At 39.1% G+C, this 26,440-nt stretch overlaps 1 protein-coding gene across 2 annotated transcripts in view; it reads right to left on the reverse strand.

The window, feature by feature from the left end:
- iqsec1b (IQ motif and Sec7 domain ArfGEF 1b) overlaps positions 1-26,440 on the reverse strand; it is a 131,000-nt gene that overhangs the window by 81,361 nt on the left and 23,199 nt on the right. For both annotated transcript variants that reach the window (XM_030777266.1, XM_030777268.1), the window contains exon 2: positions 8,544-8,651. In XM_030777266.1, coding sequence (XP_030633126.1) covers positions 8,544-8,651 — 108 coding nt within the window. The remainder of the gene's footprint in view (positions 1-8,543; positions 8,652-26,440) is intronic.

Consider the following 26,440-nt stretch of genomic DNA (forward strand, 5'->3'; position numbering starts at 1 on the left):
AATAACCACCACGCTCAGTGTATTAAACCAAACACATCTCTTGAAGATAAACAAATCCAAACACAAAAAAGTAACATTTGTAATGGTCTCAGCTTTCGGTTAGATATCATCAAAAAACCCAGCGTCCCATTTACAATCACCTTCTTCATAATGACATAAGATGGAATACAAAAAGCTTACGCATGTGCAGTTACATAAATAGCATTAAGAGCAGTTACATAAATCTAGTTTACAGGCAATACACTAAATAACACCACATAACCGCTACAGCTGGCATTTAAGAAACATGTTGCTCATACATGAATATAAGAGTATACAATTATATACACACGTGTGTGTGTGTGTGTGTGTGTTTGTGTGTGCATGTCTGTGTGCGTGTATATGTGTCAGAATATGTGTATAGACTGAACCCCATCAGAGAACGGTTCAAAGGCTGACATACTCCAAGAAATGAGATCCTTCTAAATCAGTGTACACCTATGCCCATGTTTGGTCAGACTGTACCCTAAGGCAACGCCAAAGGGCTAGAGCAGGCCAGTATGGACGTTAGCACCTAATCTCCAGCCAGAAAGTTCATGAAAGGTCAGGCTGGACACAGACAATAAACATCGCAAATGACAGCGGCAATTTATAGCACCACAGCACGGGGAAGTCAAAATGAAAGGTTCGATTCACAGAGAGAGAGAGACGCATCTCCTGTCCTCCAAACAGGGAGGGCAGGGATTTATTTGCGATGTGCTCCTGTGCAGTTGGGTGCCGATGAATATTTCACTATCTCCGTGGAAGAATCTCTTCACAGCAGTTGTTCTGGTACACGGTAACAGGTACCCTGTGCGGGCTTGTTCCGCCTGTCTCTGACTCTACGGCATACACCCAAATGGGATCTAGTGTTTACAATTCAATTATGAACTGATCCAAACCCAATGCTGAAATGGAGAGTATAATGACTCTACATTATGATGACACAAACATGGTTAGTGGCTTTGATTTACAAACTAGACTGTGGTAATGGCAGTTTGGGGACTTTGCACAAGAGGAATTTATGAAACAGAATCACACAGTGGCGGTAAATAATACAATAATACGCAAAAAGCAGATATAGAATGATGAAGAACATATCCCCCCCCACAAACACACACACGCACGCACGCACGCACGCACACCACAAAAACAAACAAACAAACAAACAAAAAACCTTCATGATTAAATTGGATTTCATAGCCATTTAAACAAGGATGAAAATAAACACCTGGATTTGAACAGACTGTGATACATGATGAAAGCAATGTCAGCACAGCCAAGAGAGGAATCAACATTCCCATAAGGAAATTGCGTGGTGAGAGTATGCAAAGTCAGTGCCTTGTGGATAAAATATGAAAAATATAAATAACATTATGTACTTGCAATTCTAGGCACAGAAACATTAACAATTTGTATTTCACGGCGGTTAAAAAAAAATAAAATAAGAAATAACATAATGAATAAAACAAACATCCAGATCAGTGTTGTTTTGGATGAGCTCCACTTTTCTTGGATTTCTCACGTATGTATATGCTTTTCATCAGTTACATTCAGCAAGCAGATAAATGCTATGCCAGATATGGAAATGGACTCTGGCAGACAAGCCACTGATCTAAGCTACAAATAACCAATGTTTGTAGAAGAAACATGTGAAGCAAGTTTCTGTTGGTCACAATGGATCTTGCTGCATGTGCACAGATCATAACATGCATTCAACATGCACATTAACGCACATACAATCGATATACATTTGGCTCACGTACATGATAGGCCAGTAATATGTTTAATTTAAAGCTGTTTTTCTGTGAGAAGACAGTCCACCTCTGCAAGCAAAATCTAATGAAGAGCAGACTGACAAATTCATATCGTCACTTGTATGCAGCGGCGTCAAGTGAAAATGTCCTCCTATAACTTACTAAAGGCAGCAGCCATGTAGAAACTAGAGAACACGTGGTGAGATATATGGGTGGGGGGGGGGTGGCAAAATCAGTTTCCATTTTAGGTGAAATGAAAGTCTATTTACTTCCTTTCCAGACCTCTCTCCCTGGTGCCTGCTGCAGAGATTAAAACTGCTCCACCATGGAGAGTTACCTATTTCACAGGCATTAATGGCGAAAGATCATCACATTGAGTAAAGAGCACACTTACTTAAGTATGAAAAAAAAAAAAAAACAGAGAGCTCTGTGCTTGTTTATGATAACAGTATTTTCAGTGAGAGAATACAAAGAGACTCAGCTGATTGTTTTTGGACACTGTATTCGCTTTCAAGTCATCACCTCAAAAAGTGAATCACCTGCTAAACAGAAAAGTTAATGCACCGACTCTACTCTGCGCTTTTTGATGACGGACTTACTTTCTGAGGACCATTATAATGACCAATACGTCTGACACACCGTCTGTTTGACATCTAATTAGCTTTTATCAATATGTTAACACTAATTAACTCACAATGACAGTTTGCATGAATATTTTAGCTGATTTGGAAGCCAAGGGCTTTGATGCACAGGGCGCTTCAAAACTTTTTTTTTTTTTTGGCAACAGAAATCATAACTCTTCAGAGGAAAATGAGACAGCAACACCCTCCTTTTGAAATGGTGCCCCTGTGTCAGCACATAAAAGTGTTTTCTGTAAGAGCAATGTTTGAAAGCTAGCAGAGGAATTACATTTCTGGTACGCACGCGAGGTCCCCAGTAAATTGTACTTTTCTATAGAACAGCTAAATTGAATTTCATGTCTTTGTGGTGGTTCAGGCTAGGGGTGAAATATATCACTGGGTGTACAGATTTAAGGACAAGGGGCTTCCATCAAAGAGCTCAAAAATGAAAGTGACAGTGCAGGTCTGGGTCTACACACATCACCCTGGTTTCTGTTCCCAGGATGACTGAGAACCTCAATAAGTCCCTGTGAACACTGTTAGTATCATAGTGCTAGTTTGTCATAAAACTACCCAGAGAGGGCTACTGTAGAGAGAATGTATTGTGTGTTCATATCAGACAGTGTTGTTTAAAATACGACTGCTGTGCTGAAAGTGAAGTACTTCCTTAAAAAAGAGGCAAAACTGAATGACTGTCGTAGTAAATGTTTGCTAATTTTGGGGTTTAGGGCACTTTGTGAAATCTTCATGATTAAAAGCAGGCAGAAGAGCATTTAAAAAAACAAAAAAAAGGTTGCAGGCCAATTAGAATGACTATGAGTAACTGTGACAGTGATGTGGTACACAGTGGTAAGAGAGGAAATGAATGTTGTATCTTATCCAAATATTTTCAAACTAAAATTTCTCGAGATCTCATTATTCCGGTACTAATCCTTACAAAGTATGCATGCATTACGACAGACAGCGTATAATCTGTAAATCACAAACCAAAACAGAAAAAATAATTGATATTATGAGGGAGGGGCACAATAAACATTAGCGAAAAGGTACTAGGCATACTACTGCTCACGCAATTCTATGGCAAATGTTGACTTTTTGTAATGTATTCCTTAGTAAGTAAAGTAAGTAAGTAAACTTTATTTGTATAGCGCTTTTCACAGACATAGTCACAAAGTGCTTTGCAAGAGCATTATACAACATACAAAAGAGAAAAACATAGAAGAGGAAGTGACCACCCAAGCCACACATTTAAAAGAATAAGACCAAATAACTGAAAAACACAATACACAATAAAAAAAAATACTCAACACGCAATAAAGACGCACAATAAATACATAAAATGCAGACGTGGCGCATACAGATTACCGAAAGGCCTGTATAAATAGACATGTCCTTAGCTGCCATTTAAAAGAATCCACAGAATCGGCAGACCTTAAGGGTGTGGGCAGAGCATTCCACAGTTTAGGTGCCGCGGCCTCAAAAGCTCGGTCGCCCCAGGTCTTCGGGCGGGTGCATGGGAGAGACAGTAAATTTAGCTTATCTGACCTAAGAGAGCAAGCTGATGAGTAAGGGTGAAGTAGATCAGCCACACATGCAGGAGCCTGACCGTGACACGCTCTGGCCGTAAGAGTGAGAATTTTAATCTGGATCCTATATATGAGACCGGGAGCCAGTGAAGAGACATGAGTATGGGGTAATGTGAAAGAGTCTATTTGACCTAGTGAGTAGTCTTGCAGCAGCATTCTGAATTGCCTGCAGACAATCAAGGGCAGACATGCTAAGCGAGGAGAAAAGCGCACACAATAGTCAATACGAGATGAAATAAAGGCATGTATAAGCATCTCTAGTTCTGCATAAATAATACAGACGGAATCAATAGCTATTGTAGTTCAACACAGACAAAGTGAAAATGTAGCAAATAAATTTTGCTGAATTTGGTGGTTAGTCAAACTGACTAATCCAGAACACACTCTATCTGCATTCGGCAGCAATGCCAAAGCTGTCTCCTGGGGGCTGCTGTTGCCCTCAGACAAACATAACCTCACTCTCACACACTCACACACACACACACACACACACACTTACACACACACTCTTTTGGGGTTGTTTTCAGGGGCATCTGCGTCACTTATGCCTTCTCTCGGCAACGACGGGGAGTTAATTACCTGCCTGTGGGAATGGGCCAGTGGTGTGACAGGCACGGAGCTTGCCACGTCCTATTACACGGGCCTTTACAGTGATGAATTAGCGAGCCTTTCCCGCTCACCTGCACATCATCAGCCTTCAGCCAGCCCACACTCACAGTCCCCTTCATCATACCCTGCACCAACTCAAGGAGTTAGCACTCCATTAAAGAGAGAGCTGAACGAAACATACACAAACTCATTATTGGAAATCAAAATTCCTTACTGACTTTTGCCTTTGTGAGAATCAAAAGTAAAAGCACACAATGATGGAACTTCATTAGCCATATGGATAAATGATAATTACTGAGGTGCATTCACGCCACACATGTGATTCATAAATTGTTTTCTGATATATCTGCATCTACACCAGGCACACACATTTTACCACACCGCGCTACAAAGGCTTTGATGGTGCTGCTGGTAATTACTGTCATTGAACTGATGACACAACTCATTGATGTTGTCACCAAAGATGTAAACAAACATTTCACATAAAAAAGAAAGCGTTCCCATCCAAATGACTATAAAGTGGCTTAAAATGAGATTATGCTCCTTTACAAAGAGTTCCCTCGGGCTAAAAAGATAAGGTACAGGAGACCATGCTGAGCTCCTGACCAGCCTGGCATGTAGGGCTGTCTGCTGTCTGGGAGGTCTGAGAGACAGGCCCATTCCAGCCTGGCAGTGTCCTTGACCAGCAACACTTGACAGCAACTCAGCTTCAACAGCCAGGTCTCAGCAGACGAGCCCCAAAACCAAACTCTTCTGCTCTCTTTCTCTCTCTCCCCTCTCTCTCTCTCTCTCTCTCTCTCTCTCTCTGACAGTGAAAGATGATGATATGCAGTTAACCCAGTGCAAAACTTATAAACTGTTATGACATGGCCATTTCACCATATTTTCCTCTGTTATCTGAGTAAAATCTTACAATCACTTCCATGCAGGGGTATTTTCTCCAAACATTTAAAATGTTACAATTACACCGCTTAAGGATTGCTAGGTAATGCAGTAAAGTATATCGCGCCCTCTCATCTCAGCACGGAGACAGCAGTGTAGGTAAGTGCACGCTGCTGCTTTACTGCAGTCTGTAAGTTGTAAACCACTATGCACTACGGCTGATGTAAATATCCTCCAAACAAAGCCAGGAGGAGACATTACATAAACAAAACAGCAGCGCATCCTATTCAGTCACTATTCACAAGACTATCACTGAAGAGAGAGGAAAATCTCCAGTGGCATTTTAAGACTTGCAATGAGAATGGGCCTTCATTATGAGCTACAACACAGACAAAAAAAAAAAAAACGAAAAACAAAAAGGAAAACAAAAGAGATCTGAAGTAAATGTAGTGATAATATGCTGATCACTCCCTAGAGGTGTGCTGCTTTATAAAAGCGAGTGTACTAGTGCAGTGGCTGAGTGGGAGAAAAGTGTGACAGAATGGAAACATAAGGCTTGGCAAGTTGTCAGGCAAACACAGGGGGAATGGAGAGATATATCCAAAAAGCACAGTCAACATCAAAGTCTGGGGAGATAAATGCATGCACTTCAGACTTCACACTTCTCTAGCATTTCAACATCTATACAATGAGCTCTGCCACTCCCATTTGTGAACACAATGCACTCGCTGCACAAAGGCAATGCCGAAAAAGAGACCAATGCCTCGGCGGCTAACTCGCCCATTACTGCTCAGCACGCAGGGTTACCAGCGGACTGGAGGAAATAAAAGTCGTTCTTCCATGCATTCCTTAACAGAAATTGTACCCAGTCCATAAATTAAGTTCCATCCCCACATTTTTCTATCAATTTGTGTAATGCTAATACGTTGCCTACTCCCTAATTTCTATTTTCATTCCCATATGTCATGGTGACAACATGATTACCAGTGTGTCGTTAGTGGGGCTGTAATGTTTAAGATCTATATGCAGGTTTCTTGATTATGTATTGAATTGCAGGCTTTTTGCACATGCTTTTTGCCACATTTTCAACCAATTGCCATTGTCTTTTAGCTTGACCTTAGCATACTTATATATAATCAGCCTTAGATCCGCATAGATTTTTCCATAACCAATCACTCTCATTGATTTTACAGCCTATGAGCGGAACATGCCAAGCTAATATGCTGCTGCTGTAATTAAGAAACTTTAATTGGAGCTTACAGGTTACAATTTGCAGTTTAATTCAGCAGCAGCCAGAATTATATCTTGTTTTTGTCTATATGAAATTAACTGTGGCCTTTTTTAAAGAACAAATTCATTGCTGCTTTGTTCACTAAACCAGCAGGAGAGTTCACACAGATGATTGGAAGAGCATGAAACCAAATACTACAACACTGAAGTGCGTACCTATCACTTAACTGTTAGTGAGGTGTCCCTCATTAATTACCATCTCCCTTGAACTCATCAATATTAGACACCTTGATCTTATCAATTACTGTGCGTTTCCAGGACAACTGCATGAGCCCTCGACACTCACTCACTTACAAGAGCAGTGTAAATGCCAGAATAAAACACACAGGTTGTTTAACAAATACAATAGGATGAACCCCCAACTCATATTTCATTAATATAGATTGTTCTTTAAATATGAATTTCCAAAATTGTAATGTGGAAATAGTTTGGTGACGGCAGCCAAAGGTCTTTCATAACTTCACTTAAGCGGCCAAAAGTTTCCTTAAGTTCTCAGTGTAAATTGTGTTTAGCTTCACTGGTTCTCTCCTCTATGTGTCTCCAACACATATCTTTTACCATTTAGCCTGAACCACACCCTATCTAGTGCTTTAAGTGAACACCCATCCCTATATGTTCTTGTTTTCAAAGCTACAGTGTTGCCAGCTGCCAGGATCAATTATGGTTAATAGACTGAGCAGTGTGAGGCCACACTGTAATTACTACTGCTTCAGAGAACCACCTCATACTTGTGTAATCCAAAGGTTTTGATCAGTAGAATCAACAATTTACATATTTTAAGTTTTTTCAGGTCCCAGTTCTAGAATAAAATCCTTCCCCAGGTAACAGTATAACAATTTGAGTGAATTTGGACCAGCGGAGAAGCTTGCTCATGGGAACAAGCTCGATCCATTGGCCACGTTACCATTGAGACAAGGCTTTGAAATCCCTCTATTACTGTTTGAAGCCTGTGTCCCGCTGCTCTGCGCTCAGTCGTTTTCATCTCAGCTCAGCTGATTTGTGGAGCAGCTTTCAAGGTTGTACATGACTGTAATGCAGCACAGAGCAGAAATGCCAAGAAGCAGTGAATAGAGGAAGTGAGAGAGAGAGAGATAGAGAGAGAGCGAGAGAGTCTCTGATTCATGGAATAAGACTGCACAGACCACAGGCCACAGCAGACCTTTAAAGAAACCATTAAGAATGTCTTGAAAAGGGGCTCAATTATGAGGACACATCCTGAGTGGAAAAACTCTCCTCTCATGGGTGAGGGGGGGGGGCTTATCTACATATTTATCCCAGTGGTAAGCTTAATACAATTGCTCCTTCCAATGCCAATAGATCAGAAGGTCTTCATCAGAGTTAGATTCAGTACCATCACAGGGGAGGACAGAACCATTAGTCTGTCTTCCACTCAAAAGAGAAGCACAGAGCCCTCTGTCCTCCACGTTTCTGGCTACGGACTGTGTTCTATTTGTTTTCCGTTTGAGCAGATGCTAAGATTGGGGAAGGGTCTCATCAAAATTCCACAGCAGGTTCAGAACACAAGCATGGTGCACATTGTGTGAGATACAATCCTCTAATTTTATAGAACTGCTACTTCATGCATAATAAACACAGTCAGAGCACCAAAAAGACATGTAAAGATAATGTAACGTAAGCAAGTATGATATACTTAGAGATAGTCAGCTGCATCTGAGGACATGTTCAATGAGTACGTAAACAAGACAATAATGAAAATGAAACCAGTGCATGCACCATAATTCAGCATCTCAAGCAAATGAGAAGTAAACCCTTCCATTTACCCCAAGGATGCAGACTTCCATTTGCGACAGGGGTAACTTCTGCGATACGGTGGAGCGATAAAGTTGCCAGGGTTATCTGTGACATCGAGGGGCAAAGAAGCATGCCGTCTTAAAAAAAAAGAGAGAGAGAGAGAAACAAATTCAGCTGACAAGTGGTTCCTCAGTGGATGCATACACAGACCTCATACTAGGATCCAAGAGATTGTTAAGATATTTGAGAACGTGTCGGTACACAAAGATGCAACAAATCAGTGACTGTACGCTAGCAGATTAATATTGACCATTTAACATCACAAAATGATGGGAAAAGTGAACTGAGGGACAGACGTGATTAAACAGTTCCTGCTGAGAGGAAATGAGGAGCAATGAATGAGTGTAGGATTACAAACACTTGAAAACTGAAAAAGGCATTCTTCTGTACTTGATGAAACATGCATTGAGAATAACCGGCAAAACCCATCTGTGCGCACCGCCTACTGAGCTGACCACAGCTTTCACAAGATAGGAATTGTTCATTACGTTGATCCAGGGCTGCACTGCATCTCAATGACTTCAAATCAATGCTGGGAACTTTCAGATATGCATAATCACAATCGGCTGAATCGGTACTCATCTGAATGCTCGTTTACAGAAAAAAAATCAGAAAGAAAGAAAGAAAGAAAGAAAATCATACAATAGGGCACATGTATGCGTGGGCCCAAGACAGACACAGGTGGGTCAAAGTGTCTCTGAAAGCACACAGGTAATGAGCAAGATACAGACCTGACGAACTCTTCGTACTACTTTAATACACAACGAAACACAGGGGTCTAAGGGGGAAATTGCCATAAATACATGTCTACATATTCTGAGAGAGTCTAATTGCTGCAGCAGCAGAGTGAGTAATACTAGAGACAGTCCTGTGTCATTGAGTTATTCCCCACTGAGGTCTAATGCTGACTGGCAGATGGGGGATAATGTATCTGTGAAAACCTTGGCTTGTGCCGAGACCACTTAGAGCAGAAAGCAGCCTCAGCACGCAGAACACATAAGCCCAGATGCTTGCAGAGCTTTGTCCCAAATCACCTTGCACTCCCTGTGAAGAGCTTACTTGCAATTTACATGTTTGAATTTTCTCCTTTGCTGCACTTCTATGTTCTACAGCTACTAAAATCAACTACAAACAAATGGCACATTTGTCTGCTCAAAAGAGCGATATCACAAAGAAAGAGAAGTAATATGGAATACTAATGCAACGAGAGACATTACAATTTCAAAACCAATTGGAACAAGTTAAAAATAACCTACATTATATGATGTATAGCTTTTAGGAACTAACATTTTTTTTAGATTTTGTAACAAGTTAAAAGGCTAAACATCTAAACATAATGTTTCTTTCCATTTTCTTCCTCCACACTGTACTTGTCTAAGGAGAGAAAAAAAAACGTATGGAAAAGCCAAGTGTGCCACTGAAAAACAAAATGATCATTTTCATATTCAGTAATCACGGTCAAAAATAAGTATTCATACAAACGTATTAAGACCTTGGTTTTACATTCAGCTTTGTAGTGCATTTGTAGTTACTAAACACAAAACACCAGACAATTTTATCACACTAAACAGTCCATATTTCTAACATCAGATCTATATTAGACGTACACAAAGCACTGCATATTTAACATTGCCCATCAGGTACTTTTGGATTTCACTAATCTGTGGTAGTAGAGCCACATAAAGCTCAAATGGGTCATGCCATACAAAGAATTTGAAAGGGATAGATCACTTAATTAATGCTAGGCAAGTATAAATCTGTATTCTAAATGAGAAAAGATTTGCACCTGGTTCCTTAAAGGCAAATTTAATGAAGCTGTCAGGGGTGGTCATTGTCTGTAGAATGAGACGTCATGGTCTAAAGGCCACTGGATCGCTAAAGAAATTAGGACATTTTAAGTGAAAGCTGAAAAAAGCCCACCAGTCATTCTTAATATGTGCAGCAGTAGTAGGAATTACAGCTCCAAATAGAAAAGGTTAGCACATGTACCAAAAAATGGTGCATTTCTACAAAAGACAATTGTTAAGTATTGTAATAGCTGTTAAATATTTTTACCTTTAAAGGACAAATTCAGAAATCTAAATGAGAATGTCATGCAAGTCAGACTATTAAGGAAAACCCCCTATTACCCTCCATACGTTGAGCGTGAAATGCAGCATGACCTGCAATGGTCTGCCCCTGCTCTGGAGGTATTTATTACTCTTTGATGACTTAGAGATTGGTCAATGGTCAATGTTGTTCTCATTGCAAATAAAATCTCTCATAGACCTATGGCATGCTAAAAAGACTGTTACACTGCGTCAGTAAATTGAACGTTATTATTATTATTATCATTAGTATTATTATTATTATTATTATTAATAATAAACAGATTCATGTTCTAATACCTCGTCCTTTCATTTTAGAGCAACTAGCCACCCCTGTGTGACAGCCAACTCTTTAGTCACCTCTACACTGTAGAACAAAAAATATAAACCATTAACTGCACTAATAGACCATCAGACACCACATAGGCAATGGCATGGTTTAGCATAAAAGATCAGGAGTGTTTATTGACAACCTGTGGAGGTTTGATTTAGGTTATCGTTACAGTTATAATAGTATAGTAGGTTATATAGTTATAGCTAGGGTATGGTTACATAGTAACAACCATTTCCGCTTGGGTTAAATACATGCATTTATGGCACCAGTAGGGAACCACACCTACTCAACCCATTTAATCTACATTTCAATTCTTATTCACCTTGGAGGTATTCTGTGGATTTTAGTACAGCAGAGGTGGAATTCCAATGAGCTGCTTCACCATTCCCTCATAATCATAGCAACAATCATTTAATTAACTGCCTGAAATTCCTCAACAGAAAGAATAAAAATCATATTTACAGGAAAAACCCTCATATTCATCACATGTCTAATTGATCAAATTCCCAAAGCACACATTTTGCCTTTTCTTGATACTGAATTATTCATTTCTGAATAATAATTTTATTTTACTCTTTCCTCTTCTTTCTTCAATGGCTCAGTGTTAAGCTATGAATTATTCAGGTTCTATTAGTTTAAACCAGCATGAGCTTTCGACCTGTTTGACACACATATAGTTCACAGGCTGGTCCAGGTGTCTACTAAAGAGCACAGTAACACTCATGATCGAGTCTGGTAAACAAGCTCTGTGATACCTTGCTGCCAGTGCAACTTGGTTTACATGGAGTTAGCAGGAAGTAGCATGCCCTGTGGGTTGAGTGCAACTCAAGGACGAATGGGCTTTGCTCCTTAGCGACCCTGGCTTCAAATCATAATCTGGCATGCCATGGGGTTAAGTCTTATTGAGATTCCTCCCTGGTTCCCATAAGCCTCCTGTTATCACTGGAGAGCAGGTTGTGCCGTTACATAACTACAATCACTGAACACTCTCACTTTGAAACTTCAAAAATGTCTAAAGGCTTGGCATGTCCTCAATGCTAACCTAGCATGAGTCATTTTAAGGTATAACTGAGCCTAAAACTGGAAATGGTTTACTCCAATTTGTGTACTAGTCTGACTGGAAAATAACCTTTGATTAAAAAAAAACAAAAAAAACACATGACATCATTAACAAGACATGCAGTAAGTCGCCCAACACAAACCAAGCATACCACCTGAAGAAAAAAAAAAAAACTGTGACCTTCACCATAAAAGCACCACTATCAGATATGCTGGGTACATGGCAAAACAGCTTAAACAAACATCAGCTGAAAAAAGCTCCCTCCAGGTAAAACCCACTGCTAGGCAATCAGCTGAATGACATTGTACCTGACCCCTTTTTTCTATGTTCAAGCACAGGTGAGTTCTTTTGATTTGATCCCAGCTTAACACTCTTTGAAGGCTAGGAAGCCCACATCGTCTGGGTGACTGACCCTGAAAACATGAGGTAAATTCTCATTAGTTCTAGCTCCATGGTTCTATCAGCTAATATTGATTTGTATTGCATTTCAAGCAATTGTTCTTGTGTCCTGTGAAGAAAAAGTTACCCGCATATAGCGATCATAACAAACTGAATAAATCTTGAATTGCTATCTAAAGTTGAATACGTTTACTCTGTTCACATACAAACCTGGAGGCCATGTGTTAAACTAATAGCAGATACACAAACTCCAGTTTTGGGTACTTGAACTAAAAGGAATAAACGAGAAGATTACAGACATATTGTTTTAGAATACAATTTAATCCAATGTGAAAGTATGTCAAAGTTTCTCAAGCAGTACTTGACATTATTAAGTAATAAGGAGATGGACTGGTATTTGCCCTAATATTCAATACACAATCCTTTCTGGAATACCAATTCACATGCTTTTAACTGTCTGTTGAAGTATACTGGACAATTCTTCTACAGGGATCGCTTCCAGTTCTTTGAGAACTTGAAGACCATGGGAATCTACCCCATACTCTAGATTGCAGAACTTCCCATGGTTGTGGAATGCTGCATTTCAGCTGGTGATAAGGGATGCTGGAAGGTGTATAACTTAATCCTACTGGGTCATGAAACCACACTTAAATCCATTTAGCAGTGTGTGTGAGAGTTAATCCTTGAGAAAGTGGGATTCCTTTTTTTAAACGTTTTTCATCATCTACATCTTGTGGACAATGTTTGGACAAGTAGGTTGTTTAATGGTTGTTTAAAGTGATTTTGAATCCCCTGGCTATAATATTCCCACAAAAATACTGTCCATACCATACCATCCTTGGAGTTTCTTCAAACCCGAGCAGTCAAAGGAAAAAGAGCAGAATGCAACTTATCGGACACACCAGTTTGTTCCAGTATGTTTTGTTTTACTCTGGCCTTAGTTACCAGTGGTTTCCAACTGGCAGTCATGCCATAAGTATCAGCTCTGTGAAGTTCTCAGCATATCTTCCCTGTATATCCTTTCCTTATATATCCACATTATTCTTTGGCATATTTCCACCATGTACCCGGCAATCCAGTCATCAACCACTGTAGCTCTTATTTAAATCTTTTAGATTTATCACTTTGATTAGAAATTCACATATAAAAGTGTTGATTATGATGCATCTTTTTTTTTACGGAAACATATTAGCAATTACGAGGGGTGTAACGGTATGTGTATTCATCCCGAACCGTCACGGTACAGACGTGACGGTTCGGTGCATGCAGTCGTACGGAGAACACATGGTAGCCTATGTGCGAAGACTGATGAACGTAAGGCGGAACCAAATTCACAAGCGCGATCTTTCATTTCACTCTCTCATAGTTGGTTTGTTCTCTTCTCTCTAAGATCTGGGATCTGACTGTAGTGCAAACATATGACGACATATCTTTTAAAGGACCTTATGTCCTTATTTACCAGTACATTGCAGTAAGAAGTAAACCGTATTTCTTAATGAATAACAGGTAGCAATGCCGGCTGTCAATAGCCTACGATTAGATACATGCTGCTGTAGATGGCCAGTGAGGTCACAAACACATGGAATTCAGAATGGGCTGTAGAAAGGCTTGCTTTCTTCACATAGATCATACGGCTGGAGGAGGAGAATGCATGTACTCATGCTTTGACAATGTTTCCATAGCACATTCATCTCAGTGAATTCAAAAGGGCAAGGAAAATCGTGATTTCCATTCTATGGTACTTCTAATGCACTACAGGCTGTACCAACTACCTCAGGGAGGACTATATGACACTAGGTGGAACAAACTGTAACTTGCATTAGGCTACTGTCTGTTCAAAAGAAATGAAAGAAACCTATCATTATGCACTGGGTAGGTTTTATTGCTTTTTCCCTGTTGGACCGAACTTGTACTGAACTGTGATGTCAAAACCATGGTGTGAACCGAACCATGACTCCTGTGTACCGTTACACCCCTAGCGATTAACACTGAAATTAATATGAGGTGTAGAATCCTTTGAAACGGCAATTTAGTTGCTTCCAAGTATCCTTCTTCATTAGGTGTTTCCTTTATTTTTGCCTGTTCCTTTATGTGGCAAATACAGCTTTTAATCAAAGCCTGCGGTTTAATGTTTGTGTGCTTGTGATTCACTTCCACAGCTCTTGCACTGTATAATAGGCTAAGCTCATGTGGTGGTGCAACTCTGCTCTACTGCACATAACACTCAACCTGCCATCAATCAGAGCTACACACAGCCTAAGAGCACACTGCAAACACCGGGGCTTCACCACACATGGTCAAATCATGTGAAACAGAGACTACTGAAGCACTGCAGACTACTAGACACATCCAACAAAGGCACCTTGTTCTGTTATATACAATTTTATATCATTTCAGGCCAGTGGAGGGTTGAGAAACCTCGGAGATGAAATGGCAAATGAATCACTCAACATCAAACAGCAGAATGTACAGATGTAAGTTCAAGCCCCATCTCTTCTCTCTGCCACCCTATTTTTCTTGGAAACAGTCGCTTCCTGTTGTCATCACTCAACCAATACGCTTGTAACACAGTATCTACCAGACTTACACATCAAGAGCAGCTTCCTGTATCCTAAAGAGCACCGGTGTATGCTTTTGTGCAAAAAGGACTCTAAAAGCATTTGGTGGTCAACAATTCCATGACCAGTTCCTATATATAGGACTATTTAAACTAAGCCATTTGCACAAAATAAGTTGAATAAAACAGCGAATTTGATAAAAGTCAAATGGACATGAGCTGCCATGAACACATTGCCATACTGTCAGAGTAAAAGAGCTAATTAAAAATCTGGCTGTGCTGGAAGAGCTGGCCCTGATCATGGTTGATGCACCAGTGACCTCTCCAATTACTAAGTGTGCTGAGATTACTGTGGGACCATTACTGACAATGCTGATTTTAACATATCACGCCTGAGGTACTCCAGCCTCTCCCCTGCAAACCCTCTGCTATAACTCACTCAACCCAGCTCTACATTAATAAAATACACAAGGAGCACCTGAGAGACCATTATAGCAATAAGTACGGATCAAATACCTCCTTCGAGTGCTCTTCTCAAACTAGCATGACTAATGAAAGTATCTGTCCACACCCTACAAAAGCAGAGAAAACATGTTTACCTGTTTGAAGTGTAATGATGCATTTGGACAATGTGAATGTCAACCATTTGGAGCAACCACAGACATTTAATTTTAGAGTTTAATCAGAGCTGAGGACTTTTACATTTATTCAATTTGTTGATTCTTTCAGTGATGACATTGGAACAACCAAATGCTGCGAAGTGGCGAAATACTGAATAAGCAACATTAATGTCACACGCCAGAGTCTCATTTACCTAAATTTCTCTGTCAGCAGCACTGAGTGTTACAGCTCAATACCAATATTTAAGTACACGAAAAATAAAAAGAAATTAAGGACCAAAGGAAAACATGATGTGTCAATAAGGGTGTGAAGTAGTTCATACATACCAAAACCAAAATAATGGTTATATAATTATACAAAAAAAAAAATCTTGTCAGTTCTGAGTTAAAGGGTCAAACCTCAATTAAAACTAGGCAAACCGTACAAGAGTTGTCTGTGTACTGTTGTGTTAGACCAATTCATTTGAGCAGCCCTCTGTTTTAATGACTCCGTACATTACGATAGTGAACGGTCGTGGTAATGTGTAAGAAGGCTCTGTTTGTCAGAGAGCACACTCCCGGCATACTGCTTCGGATCACTATAATCCTGAGGGGGGGGGGGGATATTTATAGGATGCAGTAGTAAGTTCAATGGCTTTCAATAATTAATGAAGCTGAAGCACGGCTACATAATAAGGCCAATTTGAAATCGTGCGACTCGTTGTAAATTACAGCGGCTTTATGATGCTGGAGCTAACAAGCCACTGTAGACTGGGCAAGGGCCCGCGCCCATCAGCGGTAAAGGAGTGGCAGAGAGGTAGAGGGTGCCTGAGGCATAGCTGAGCCACACCAGCACTGAACTGAACTGCCGCTGCTGGCTTTTGTAGTGAGTCTCTATACAAGAGACTTCACAGAGTGCTGCTAACCCACATTCCCCACCTCCCTTTGGAGCAGATCAGACACGCAGAGGAAACACAAACACTGGCCTCCCAACAAATGGCAAAATGTGGGCCAGCTCTCACTAAAACTTCAAGAGACACAACTAAAGAGGACTAATGCTGTGTGCCCACATGGGTAAAATCAATCCCACATATAACGGCAACCTACAGAACGTTTGGGGATAAAAGTAAATACACTGGATACAACTGTATTACTGGCCATGAAAGAAAAAAATCTTAATCAGAGTGTTCTCAGCTTTTTTTTTTTTTTTTTTCAAAGCCTTCACAAGGCCATACATCCAGTGAATTAAAGCCCACTTAACTCCGGTAAAATAGAGCCTAGATGACTGTCATAAATACACAGCATGTTCTTTACTCCACACTGTGCGTGTGTGTGTGTGTGTGCGTGCGTGTGTGTATTTGAGCAGGACCAGAGAGAAGCCGTAGCATGTAGGAGCAGCATAGGGCTGCTGAACACATACACCGTAGGTCCTTTTCAGGGTTCAGAGAAGTGTAAAGGGGGAGAGAGAGAGAGAGAGAGAGAGAGAGAGAGCGAGAGAGAGAGAGAGAGAGAGAGACACTGACACTGACAATGACAATGACAGGAGGCAGGTAAGCACAGAGAGCCAGAGTTAAATGAGAGGGGTCAGATGCAAAGAGCCCAGAGAGAGTGATCTCTCAGAGGGCAACTGGTCACACACACACACACACAGAGTTAAGTGTTTGTGCCCTTGAGGAGAAGGATCAGGTCAAATGACTGAGTGCAGGCACCAGAGAGAGGGCCCGCTCTCAGAGCAGAGAGCACTAGTTCTGACCTCACAGGGGCAGACCTTACATGGCTGACAGGCATCAGAGTCTGCCACGCCGGACGTAGTTTTTGTTTTGTTGTTGTCATTCTTGTTTTTAATACCGAGAACCTTTTAACGCTGCCCTAGATAAATTTGAGCTCTAGAACAGAAGAATAGACAGCATTCATCAAACTTCTCTTCTTTGTGTGCAGTGTTTTTGTTGACATTTCAAAAATTTTTTTTTAGTTGAAACATAATGTCTGTCGCCTTACTACAGCGTTTTACAAGTCAAAGGGAATCAGAAAAAGAAAAAATGTACAATGTTCCAAGATTTATGTCTGCCTGCATATTGTGTCATACTACCTTAAGGAACAAGCCATTATACAAGAGAGTTGTTTAGCTGTACGCTGGACCAGAATGTCAAATTATGAAGAGAGTGTTATATCAGTGACCCCTCTTCAACCAAGCCAGTCCAATATTATGTCCTCCACCATCACAGTAGTATTTTGTCCTCACAAGGTTCAATTTGCCATCAAACATTTTCATCAAATTCAAACTGCAAAGAATAAATTAAATTGTGGTTGAAACAACACTGATATCTGGTTCAACTGTCTACCCTAATTTATCAAACTCAACATCAAAGCTTAGCTTGAGTGGGTGTTCAGAAAACAAGATAACAGATACACAGTGTATATGCCACAAAAAAGCAACAGTCAAGGAACAACGGTATGTTCATGGATGGAAGGAATTCTTTGACCTCTTGTGTTTTTTGTTTGTTTGTCTTTTACTTTTTTGGGTTCCAAACTAACCACCTACTTCAGAAGGATGATGCAGAGTAAGCGCAAGAATCTTAGCGAGGGAGTCTGAATCAAACACGGATAACTAAGACATCTCTAATACAAAGGATCTCCTTATATGTATTTGTGATAAGTTTAAGAGAAGAGACTCCACAGTGTTTTGCTAGTATATAATGCTTTCAGGCAGTCCTGGTCAATTTTAGAATAATGTAATGCAATCAGTATTTCCTAGAACAACTCAGACTCAGTAACCAGTTCATAAGGTAAAGCTGTCTACTATCAGACTGAAACCCTCATTTCTTCCAGGGTGGAACACTGTTTCATGTATGTAATGGTGTCATGCAGTTGCTGTAGACTGGATAGTGTTACATTCATGCTGTGAATAGTCCATTCCATCTCAGTGATATGCTTTACTGGGCTGAGGTCTGGGGACTGCACAGGCCACTCAAATAAAGTGAACACACTGTCATGTTCCTGGAACCATTCTGAGACAGTGCTTGCTTTGTGACATGGTGCATTATCCTGCTGGAAGTGTCCATATGATGGAGAGTAAACTGTTGGGATAAGGATGCTTCTGATGAGCAACAGTGTTCAGATATGCTGCAGTGCTCAAACACTGCTCAGTTGGGCACGCCATGAAAGCATTCGACATCTGACATTACACCACAGCTACCAGCCTCTGCCTTTGGTGCCAGGCATGATGGGTTGGTGAACTCATGCTCACACCAAATTCTGACAATGCTGTTCGCATAATGCAACAGAAAGCAAGATTTGTTGAGCCACCTAACATTGCCTAGCATTGGCGATCAACTGCTCAGTGGAGCCACGTCTACTCATATCTACACAAGGCATTGTTGTACATGAAAAGCCCCGGGGGGGGGGGGGGGGGGGGGGGGGTGGCTGTTTCAGACACTTTAACCCATGCACCTGTCACCAATGCTCATACCACATTCAAACTGACTGAGGTCACTCATTTTGCCCATACGAATGTTCAGCTGAACTGTAACTGGAACCCTTGATGCTCACATGCATGCTTTTTATGGTAACCCACTACCATGAGACTCACTGTCTGCAGCAGTGATCTGTTTTCATTACTTAAAAAAAAAAAAAAAACTGGCCACTGACTGTCTATTAATAACACAGGCTTATAACTTTTGAACGTGAACAAGAAAGGACTATCACAATGACTGTTTCAGAGGAAAAGCTTCCCAAAGCTTTTTTTTTTTTTTTTTTTGTGCGACTCCCAGGGAGAAAGGCTACTAAAAGGCCGTTGACTGGTTAAGAAAAAACATTTTGCAATGTAGTGAACTTATAGTCATGTCTCTCGCACAGATCACTTTGTGTATTATAGTGCATTATTGCCATTACTGTAGACACCATTCTCACCAATTGTCTGAACCACTCTGCCACTTACTGTGTACACAACCCTCAGACAAATGTGCTAGTGCTCCACACCCTGATAATCACATTTACGCAGTACTGACAACTGTTGTCTGTTATTATGCTTAATGTTGTTACTTAAGACCAATTACCCTCGAGGAGATGTGGCCTTGAGGGCGGGAAAGAGATTTTCTCATCCGTAGCCTCTCTCGCATTTTACTGGCTGATGAAATCCGGGCTCAACAGTAAAACCTCTTGTCTGAGCAAGGCTGTTTATATTTATTTATTTAGTGTGTGTGTGTGTGTGTGTGTGTGTGTGTGTGTGTGTATAAACCTGCCTATTCACAAGAAACCTAGCACTGTGAGTTTTCTGTTTTATGGGGAAAAACTTTATGAATAACTAGAATGTGAGGGAAAACTGGTGAAACATTGCTTCTTTTAATCTCAGAATCTGAATTCTACCACAACTGTTTCAAACTGTACATGTTTGCTTCAAATTGTATGGGCATTATCTTTCAAGAAATCTCTTAAAAGATGTAGAACAAAGAAAAATGGTAACTGGCCACTCTAAAATGTTTTGCCCTTCCTTTGGTCCAGCAAATCTTTTTCTTGCAACTGACAGTATACACAATATTGTCTAAAGGTCTTAAACAGGTTTCTTATTCAAAAGGCAATACAATAGAGAAGCTCCCTTCATTTTCACCAGGTTACCTGTTTTTAAACAGCATCCATCACTGTGATAGTTCAGGATTCATCACACACTGAACAAAGTGTACACAATATCTAACTCACATGTCAGAAAGAAAAACGATACAAACACAGATCTTCTGTTTGACACCTGTATTAAGTAAGCTGGCAAGACCCATCAGAAAACTGTCAATACAGACATTTGCAATTTTCTTATTTTTTAAATGGCTTCAAACTACTTATCTTTCACTGAACCACTACAAATTGCAATAAACAGGATCAGGGTGTAAACAAACATCAGTAGCATTCATTGTAAGACACTCAGAAGCATGAAAATATTTCCTTTGGGCTCAAAATCCAGAACTGAACAAGTACAAGTACGACAATCAGCAACTCGGAGAATGTATTACTTTTACATTCTCTGCACACCCATGGTATGAGCACTCACAACACTTATTTCTGATTGCATATTCCTGTCCTTTGTATTCACATATGTACACTACTTTTGTTTTTCAGAGGCAGTGTCCGTAAGCGTGGTCAGAAAAACATACTGCTTTGATTGAGACATAACATCACAATGAGACCAGGTTCTGCACCATGCTGAACATGAAATCATACACACACACACACACACACACACACACACACACACACACACACACACACACACACACACACACAAACACACATGCACACACACAGAGAACTGAGTGCGCTGTAAATCAATCAATGGGGCAATGATCGAATATGTACCTAAACGATACACAGTTAATCACCTCAATGCTCAATGAAATGGAACATAATTCTGTGTGACATCTGATGAGCACGATGGCAAAAAGATTGGCACACTGTCCAAGAAAAGGAATTCTCTCCTTACATACCTTACACTTGAGACACGCAAGCTTTCACTTTCTGTCCTGGATAAAAGAAAGGGAACAATAATTAGAGTGCTAAAAAAAACACCAGATTAACGGCTGACTTATACTGAATTGAAACTCTCTCAGCGTTGTTTGGATGAGTCTTGAGAGGAAGTCTGACAAGTTCAAAAGGTGATTTTTTGGTTTTCGCTTTAAGAATTAGTTATCATTTTGAAAAGTTAAATCAATGTTTGAAGTAACCCACAATGTTTCTGTTCTAAGAACTGTTTATGGAAGCATTCTAATCTATAATATAATGAAAATCTCTGTATTTGGAAAAGGATCAGATTCTAATCTGATCATGTGCAATTAATGCATTCTTTCTAAACTGACAGAAGAGATCATATCCTTCTGTGGGTACCGAAAGCTTCCGGGAACTGCCACAGTTATCTTTTGTGTATTCATATCATATGACTTTTAAATGTTCATTATGATAATCACAATTGTATCCATAACAAGCTTACACGTTGTAACAAGAGTCACATTGTTCTTTTTTTCATATAAGGGTACACATTGTTCCAGATAAGATCACTCCAAAGAGCATGGAGTCACCACTGCACACAAGCAGGCCACAAATAGGTCACTGGTTTTTAAATGACTGCATAATTAATGAGAAAATGATTGGGAGATAAGAAATCAGCATTCACCAAACTACTGTACAGATCAAGGGGGCAAATCTGGTCAGAAATTTAACCTTGGCTCCTGAAATCATGAAAAAAAGTCAACCTGTCAATCTTCCTGTTTGTCAAAGAGTTGCTGGCTAATTCTTTTTATTTCCTCAAATATACAGCAATGCAAAGGACCAGGAGTCCAAAAAGGCCCATTGTCATCCCAATCTCCATCATAAATTCTTAGAAGCATGAAATCCTTTAGCTTTATGTTCCCATAAACAGATGGCATACCTCAGAGGAATCATCACACTCAAGTGGAATTCAAATGCTTAAGTCAAACTTAAACTCTTACTTCTTAAAACTTTTCAAGCTTCCAGCGATTTTTTTCAGCATTTATTAAGAAGTATTCCCAATGGAATGACATCACTGCAAATAATTTCAATCAGTATCTTATGAGAAGTGAGATTGAAGAGGGATTTTATGTGTGATGCACTTGGGCCAGCTAATTGCATTCGGTTACTTTCCCCCACAATACAGACACACATTTAATATCCCAGCACAGATTTTACAATAAGAAATACTTACAGCTGGAATATTACCGAACTTGGCCTCAGCATTTTCTTTTGTATTAAAATGTAACAACCAGAACACTACCTGACTTTACTTAAAAGAGGCTTTGAAATGTATCATATTCTTATGAAAACACAAATTCATGCATTTCTTGATATTTCAAAAAAGGCATGAATCTGTCAAATAAGTGTGAAATGAGTTGTAGTCCAATAGGCTGTTGAAAGACATACAAGATAAACCAGAGGACAGACATGAAAAATCTGAGATTTCACCACTGGAAATAGATTTGGAAATAGTGTACATTACATGAACAAAGGTTCAAACATTCTGATTTCCCAGTTCCTAGCAAATTGGATCCTAGTGCATTCACAGGATTATGGCTCTCTCATTGGTGTGTGATAGAGAGCTCTAACATCTACATCAATGCTTGTGTTTTTTGCACCTCACTCTGCTCCTGGTTGAAGGTCTGTTCAATTATTTAAAAGATCTGAAATACAGGTCTATGGAAAACTCCATTGTTTTAAAGGAAAGCAAAGTAAAGGGTGTCCTGAGGTCTGGCTCTCCTCCAGATTTTGCTTTCTTGAAAAGACGGATTTGCTCTGAACCCTGTACATGAGACGATGACACATTTTGAAAGATGTTCTCAAGACAACCACGCCACTCTGATGCAATCATTACTTGTATCTGTTTTACCACAATAAGGTCCAAGCACAAAGACAAACACAGTTAGCAAGACCACGGATAGCTTATCAAATGAATAAAAACAGATTTAACATACATAAAAATAACTTTATCTGTTTGTAAGCTTTGCATATACCGAATTCAAATGTTTCCCTTGGATTTAATTAGGGAAAATTACAGCTATCATGGGCCAGATAAATGCTATTTCATTTTCTACTTCCAGAAAAACACAGCTGGCCAGATGTGAGGTCTGCTATGCATTTGATTATAGATACAAACTTAGTCTTGGTTAACCACTAGCCAAATGGAATGTGCTTAGACAGCCAAGTGGCATTATACTGGGCAGGCATTTTAAATATGGTTGGGCAGTTGGTGAAATCCCACCTTAAATGAAACACTGCAAGATGAGAAAACATACATTTCAGAAGGCTGTATGAAAATGTGATTTTTCTTTTTTTTGCATTCTCAATATCAGTTTTATAGATCTGATGCCTAAATAATTTTTCCCACCAAGAACCTGCTGCCAAGCTCTGATTGCTTAACACAAAAATAATCTAAAAAGTGAAAATCATCTTGATGTAAACACTGCTCTTATAATAGAGAAAGGGAACATTTTGACAATAAGACATGCGTAGGTTCAGTCTCTTGTGAGTGCCAGTCAAGATTTGACAAACAAAAATGATTAACTTTTAATTTTTTGTTTTCAAAGATTAAATCCCCCATTCTCGCCACAAAGTGTGACACAAGAACACAACTAACATTGCAGCCTTGTTCAAAGACATGGCAGAGTCATTCCCTGAGGAGTAACAAAGAAGTGAAACTGGTACACAGCCATCAGTCTGTGATCCACCTGTGACCTATATCAAAATCCACAGGCTTCTCCATCATAACACTTCAAGTGAAACCTCAGTTAAGCTATTCATACTACTCGTAGATTTACTGCTGAATCACAGACATAGGTCAATGACAAGTAAGGTTTACAAAATGCAATAAATAAATAAATACATACTGTTAACGTAACATTATTGAATTTTTAAGAATTGTTCTCTAAGAAAATGAACAACGTTTTTATATATTACACAGCATTTTATTTCTTTTAACATAATCTTTATTGGCTTCAGAAAGGGGAAAATTTCCATTTTATTTTAAGGAATTATGAGCTAGATTCTCATAACTGAACTCTTGAAGATGGACATCACTTAACAGTTCCTCAATTATATATAAATCAGTTTTTATGAAACTATTGCAACTTTTTTTAGCATGCATAAAACACTAAATCACTCAATGAGTTCTGAAAGAAAAACAATGAACAAATACATCAAAGTTATTAAAATACCTCAAGTGGCTAGACAGGTCATTTTGGTTATACTATTTCATGTTTACTGGTTACACTACCTGATTTTGCAATCTCAAATCATCAGTTATGTGGTTTATCCTTGCTTTTTTTTTATTGTGTGGTCTATTTACTACCATTTTATTTATTTTATTACTTTTTATTATTATCATTATTATTTTTATTTTCTTCCTACTGATATGTAAAAGCACTTTGAGTTACATTCTTTGTATGAAAAGTGCTATACAAATAAAGTATTATTATTATTATTATTATTATTATCTGAAATAGTCATTAACTTGAACATCTGAGCAAAAGGTTGGCCTTTAACTTAGGTTTACTTATATTACTGAAAATAAATAAATGCTATAAATGCACAGATGTTTCTGATACATTTGTAAGGTCCATTGGCTTCCTTTTTATCAGGTCAAATCTTGTCTTGCTGCTTGAATTTACCTGACACAGAATGGCTCCTTATGTTTTTTACATTGCCTGATATTGGAAGAAGTTAGACTTTCCAACAACTTGTTCAAACCTCACACATGGTATATCAGTGGTGTCTGAAAATCAATGATATAAATAATATAAAGAAACCTCCTCTTAGATGAGATAAAATAATACAGTTTACTCAAAACACATTTATTTAATGGATGGATGTGTGCTCAATAGATACATCTCATTGATTCATATCAGAAATGATAAATCAGAATGATCATAACACCAGAATCAATTTAGCAATAATTTTCAAATTTTAACAGTGAGTGGACAATTCATATTAATCACTGTCATTCATTCATCAAACCATAATCTTTTAGCTCTGCTGCAATTTTTGGTTGTGCAGAAAATACATGGTGTGACGTACAATAAGAAGACAAAAGAGTACCACTGAATAGTGAACAGAGAAGGCCAAAAGTAATGTGCAGGTACCTGATAATCTCATCTCAAGCCTAAAGTGCAATCCCAGAGCTGTATTGGCTCTCAAGGAAACCACATTGGCAATCTAACTTTGTAGGCTTTCCTATTCTTCTTGAAGGAACTGATTAATAGAGAACAGAGTCTCTGGGAATTTCAGGAAAATTGACAAAAATTGGACTGTCACTTGTATGGACACGGTAATCACAGGAATTGAGATTCTGAAGCCGATAGAGAGCACTTAATGATTTTACGAGTCTCATGGATGACCTGTTTTTCATTAGGGCAGTTTCATTACTCTGCTATCACTAACTACGGCTGCTCTCCCCAAGGGCTTCAATAGAAACCATCCAGAAAGGTACAGGCAGATGTACAGGACTATTTTAGCCACTTAAGGCCAAAATTGTCCTGTGCATCTATTTACTTAGTTACATCAAAAGCATTACACTAAACTGTGAACAGTATAATGTACTTTTTGGGCATTTCAGCCAATTAAATGGACTGTAGGAACAACTTTTGCCTTAGAGCCTTACCAGACATCCTGTCTGAAAAATCTGCTGTATGTTTGGGAACCTAACAGTGAATACTGAAGGCCACTAGAAAGAGACAGAACTTGTAAAATATAAAGCCTAAGGCTGTAAAGCTAGCTGTATTACTGATAAAACAAGAAAGCAGTAGCTCTGCATGAAAAAAAATGTGGCAAACAAACCTGTGTGTACAAAATAACAATTCCTTGTTTGGTCAGCCTCAGTTTCACTGACCCCACAAACTGCACTCAGTGCATTACTCTTGACAGTTTTCTGAAGGGGAAAATATTTGAGAGATATATTGGATTACATCATAGTAACTCAGTAAATGTGAAGACTTCCAGTGTTTAGATTCAAACTAAATTAATGTGACTGTAAGAATTTCGGCCTTACACCATATTAAGAAAACTGATGAAGATGCCACTTAATGGCAAATAAGGACGTTACAATATCATGAATTATGTCATTATTATTGCTATATGCTATATGTCCAACAGCTAAACATATTTATAATGCTTAAAATAGTTATATTTTTAATAAAATACATCCAATATGTATAATATATCCAAAGTGGTGTAAACTCTTCTTTCTCATTCATCCTTGTCAAATCAAAGAATAAACTCTGATTGTTTGAAGTGGAGGAAAGGTGTTTCTGTGATATTCTTATCAGTAAGTTCAGTCTCATCATT

Source organism: Chanos chanos, chromosome 6 (genome assembly GCF_902362185.1).
Source record: "Chanos chanos chromosome 6, fChaCha1.1, whole genome shotgun sequence".
NCBI lineage: Eukaryota > Metazoa > Chordata > Actinopteri > Gonorynchiformes > Chanidae > Chanos > Chanos chanos.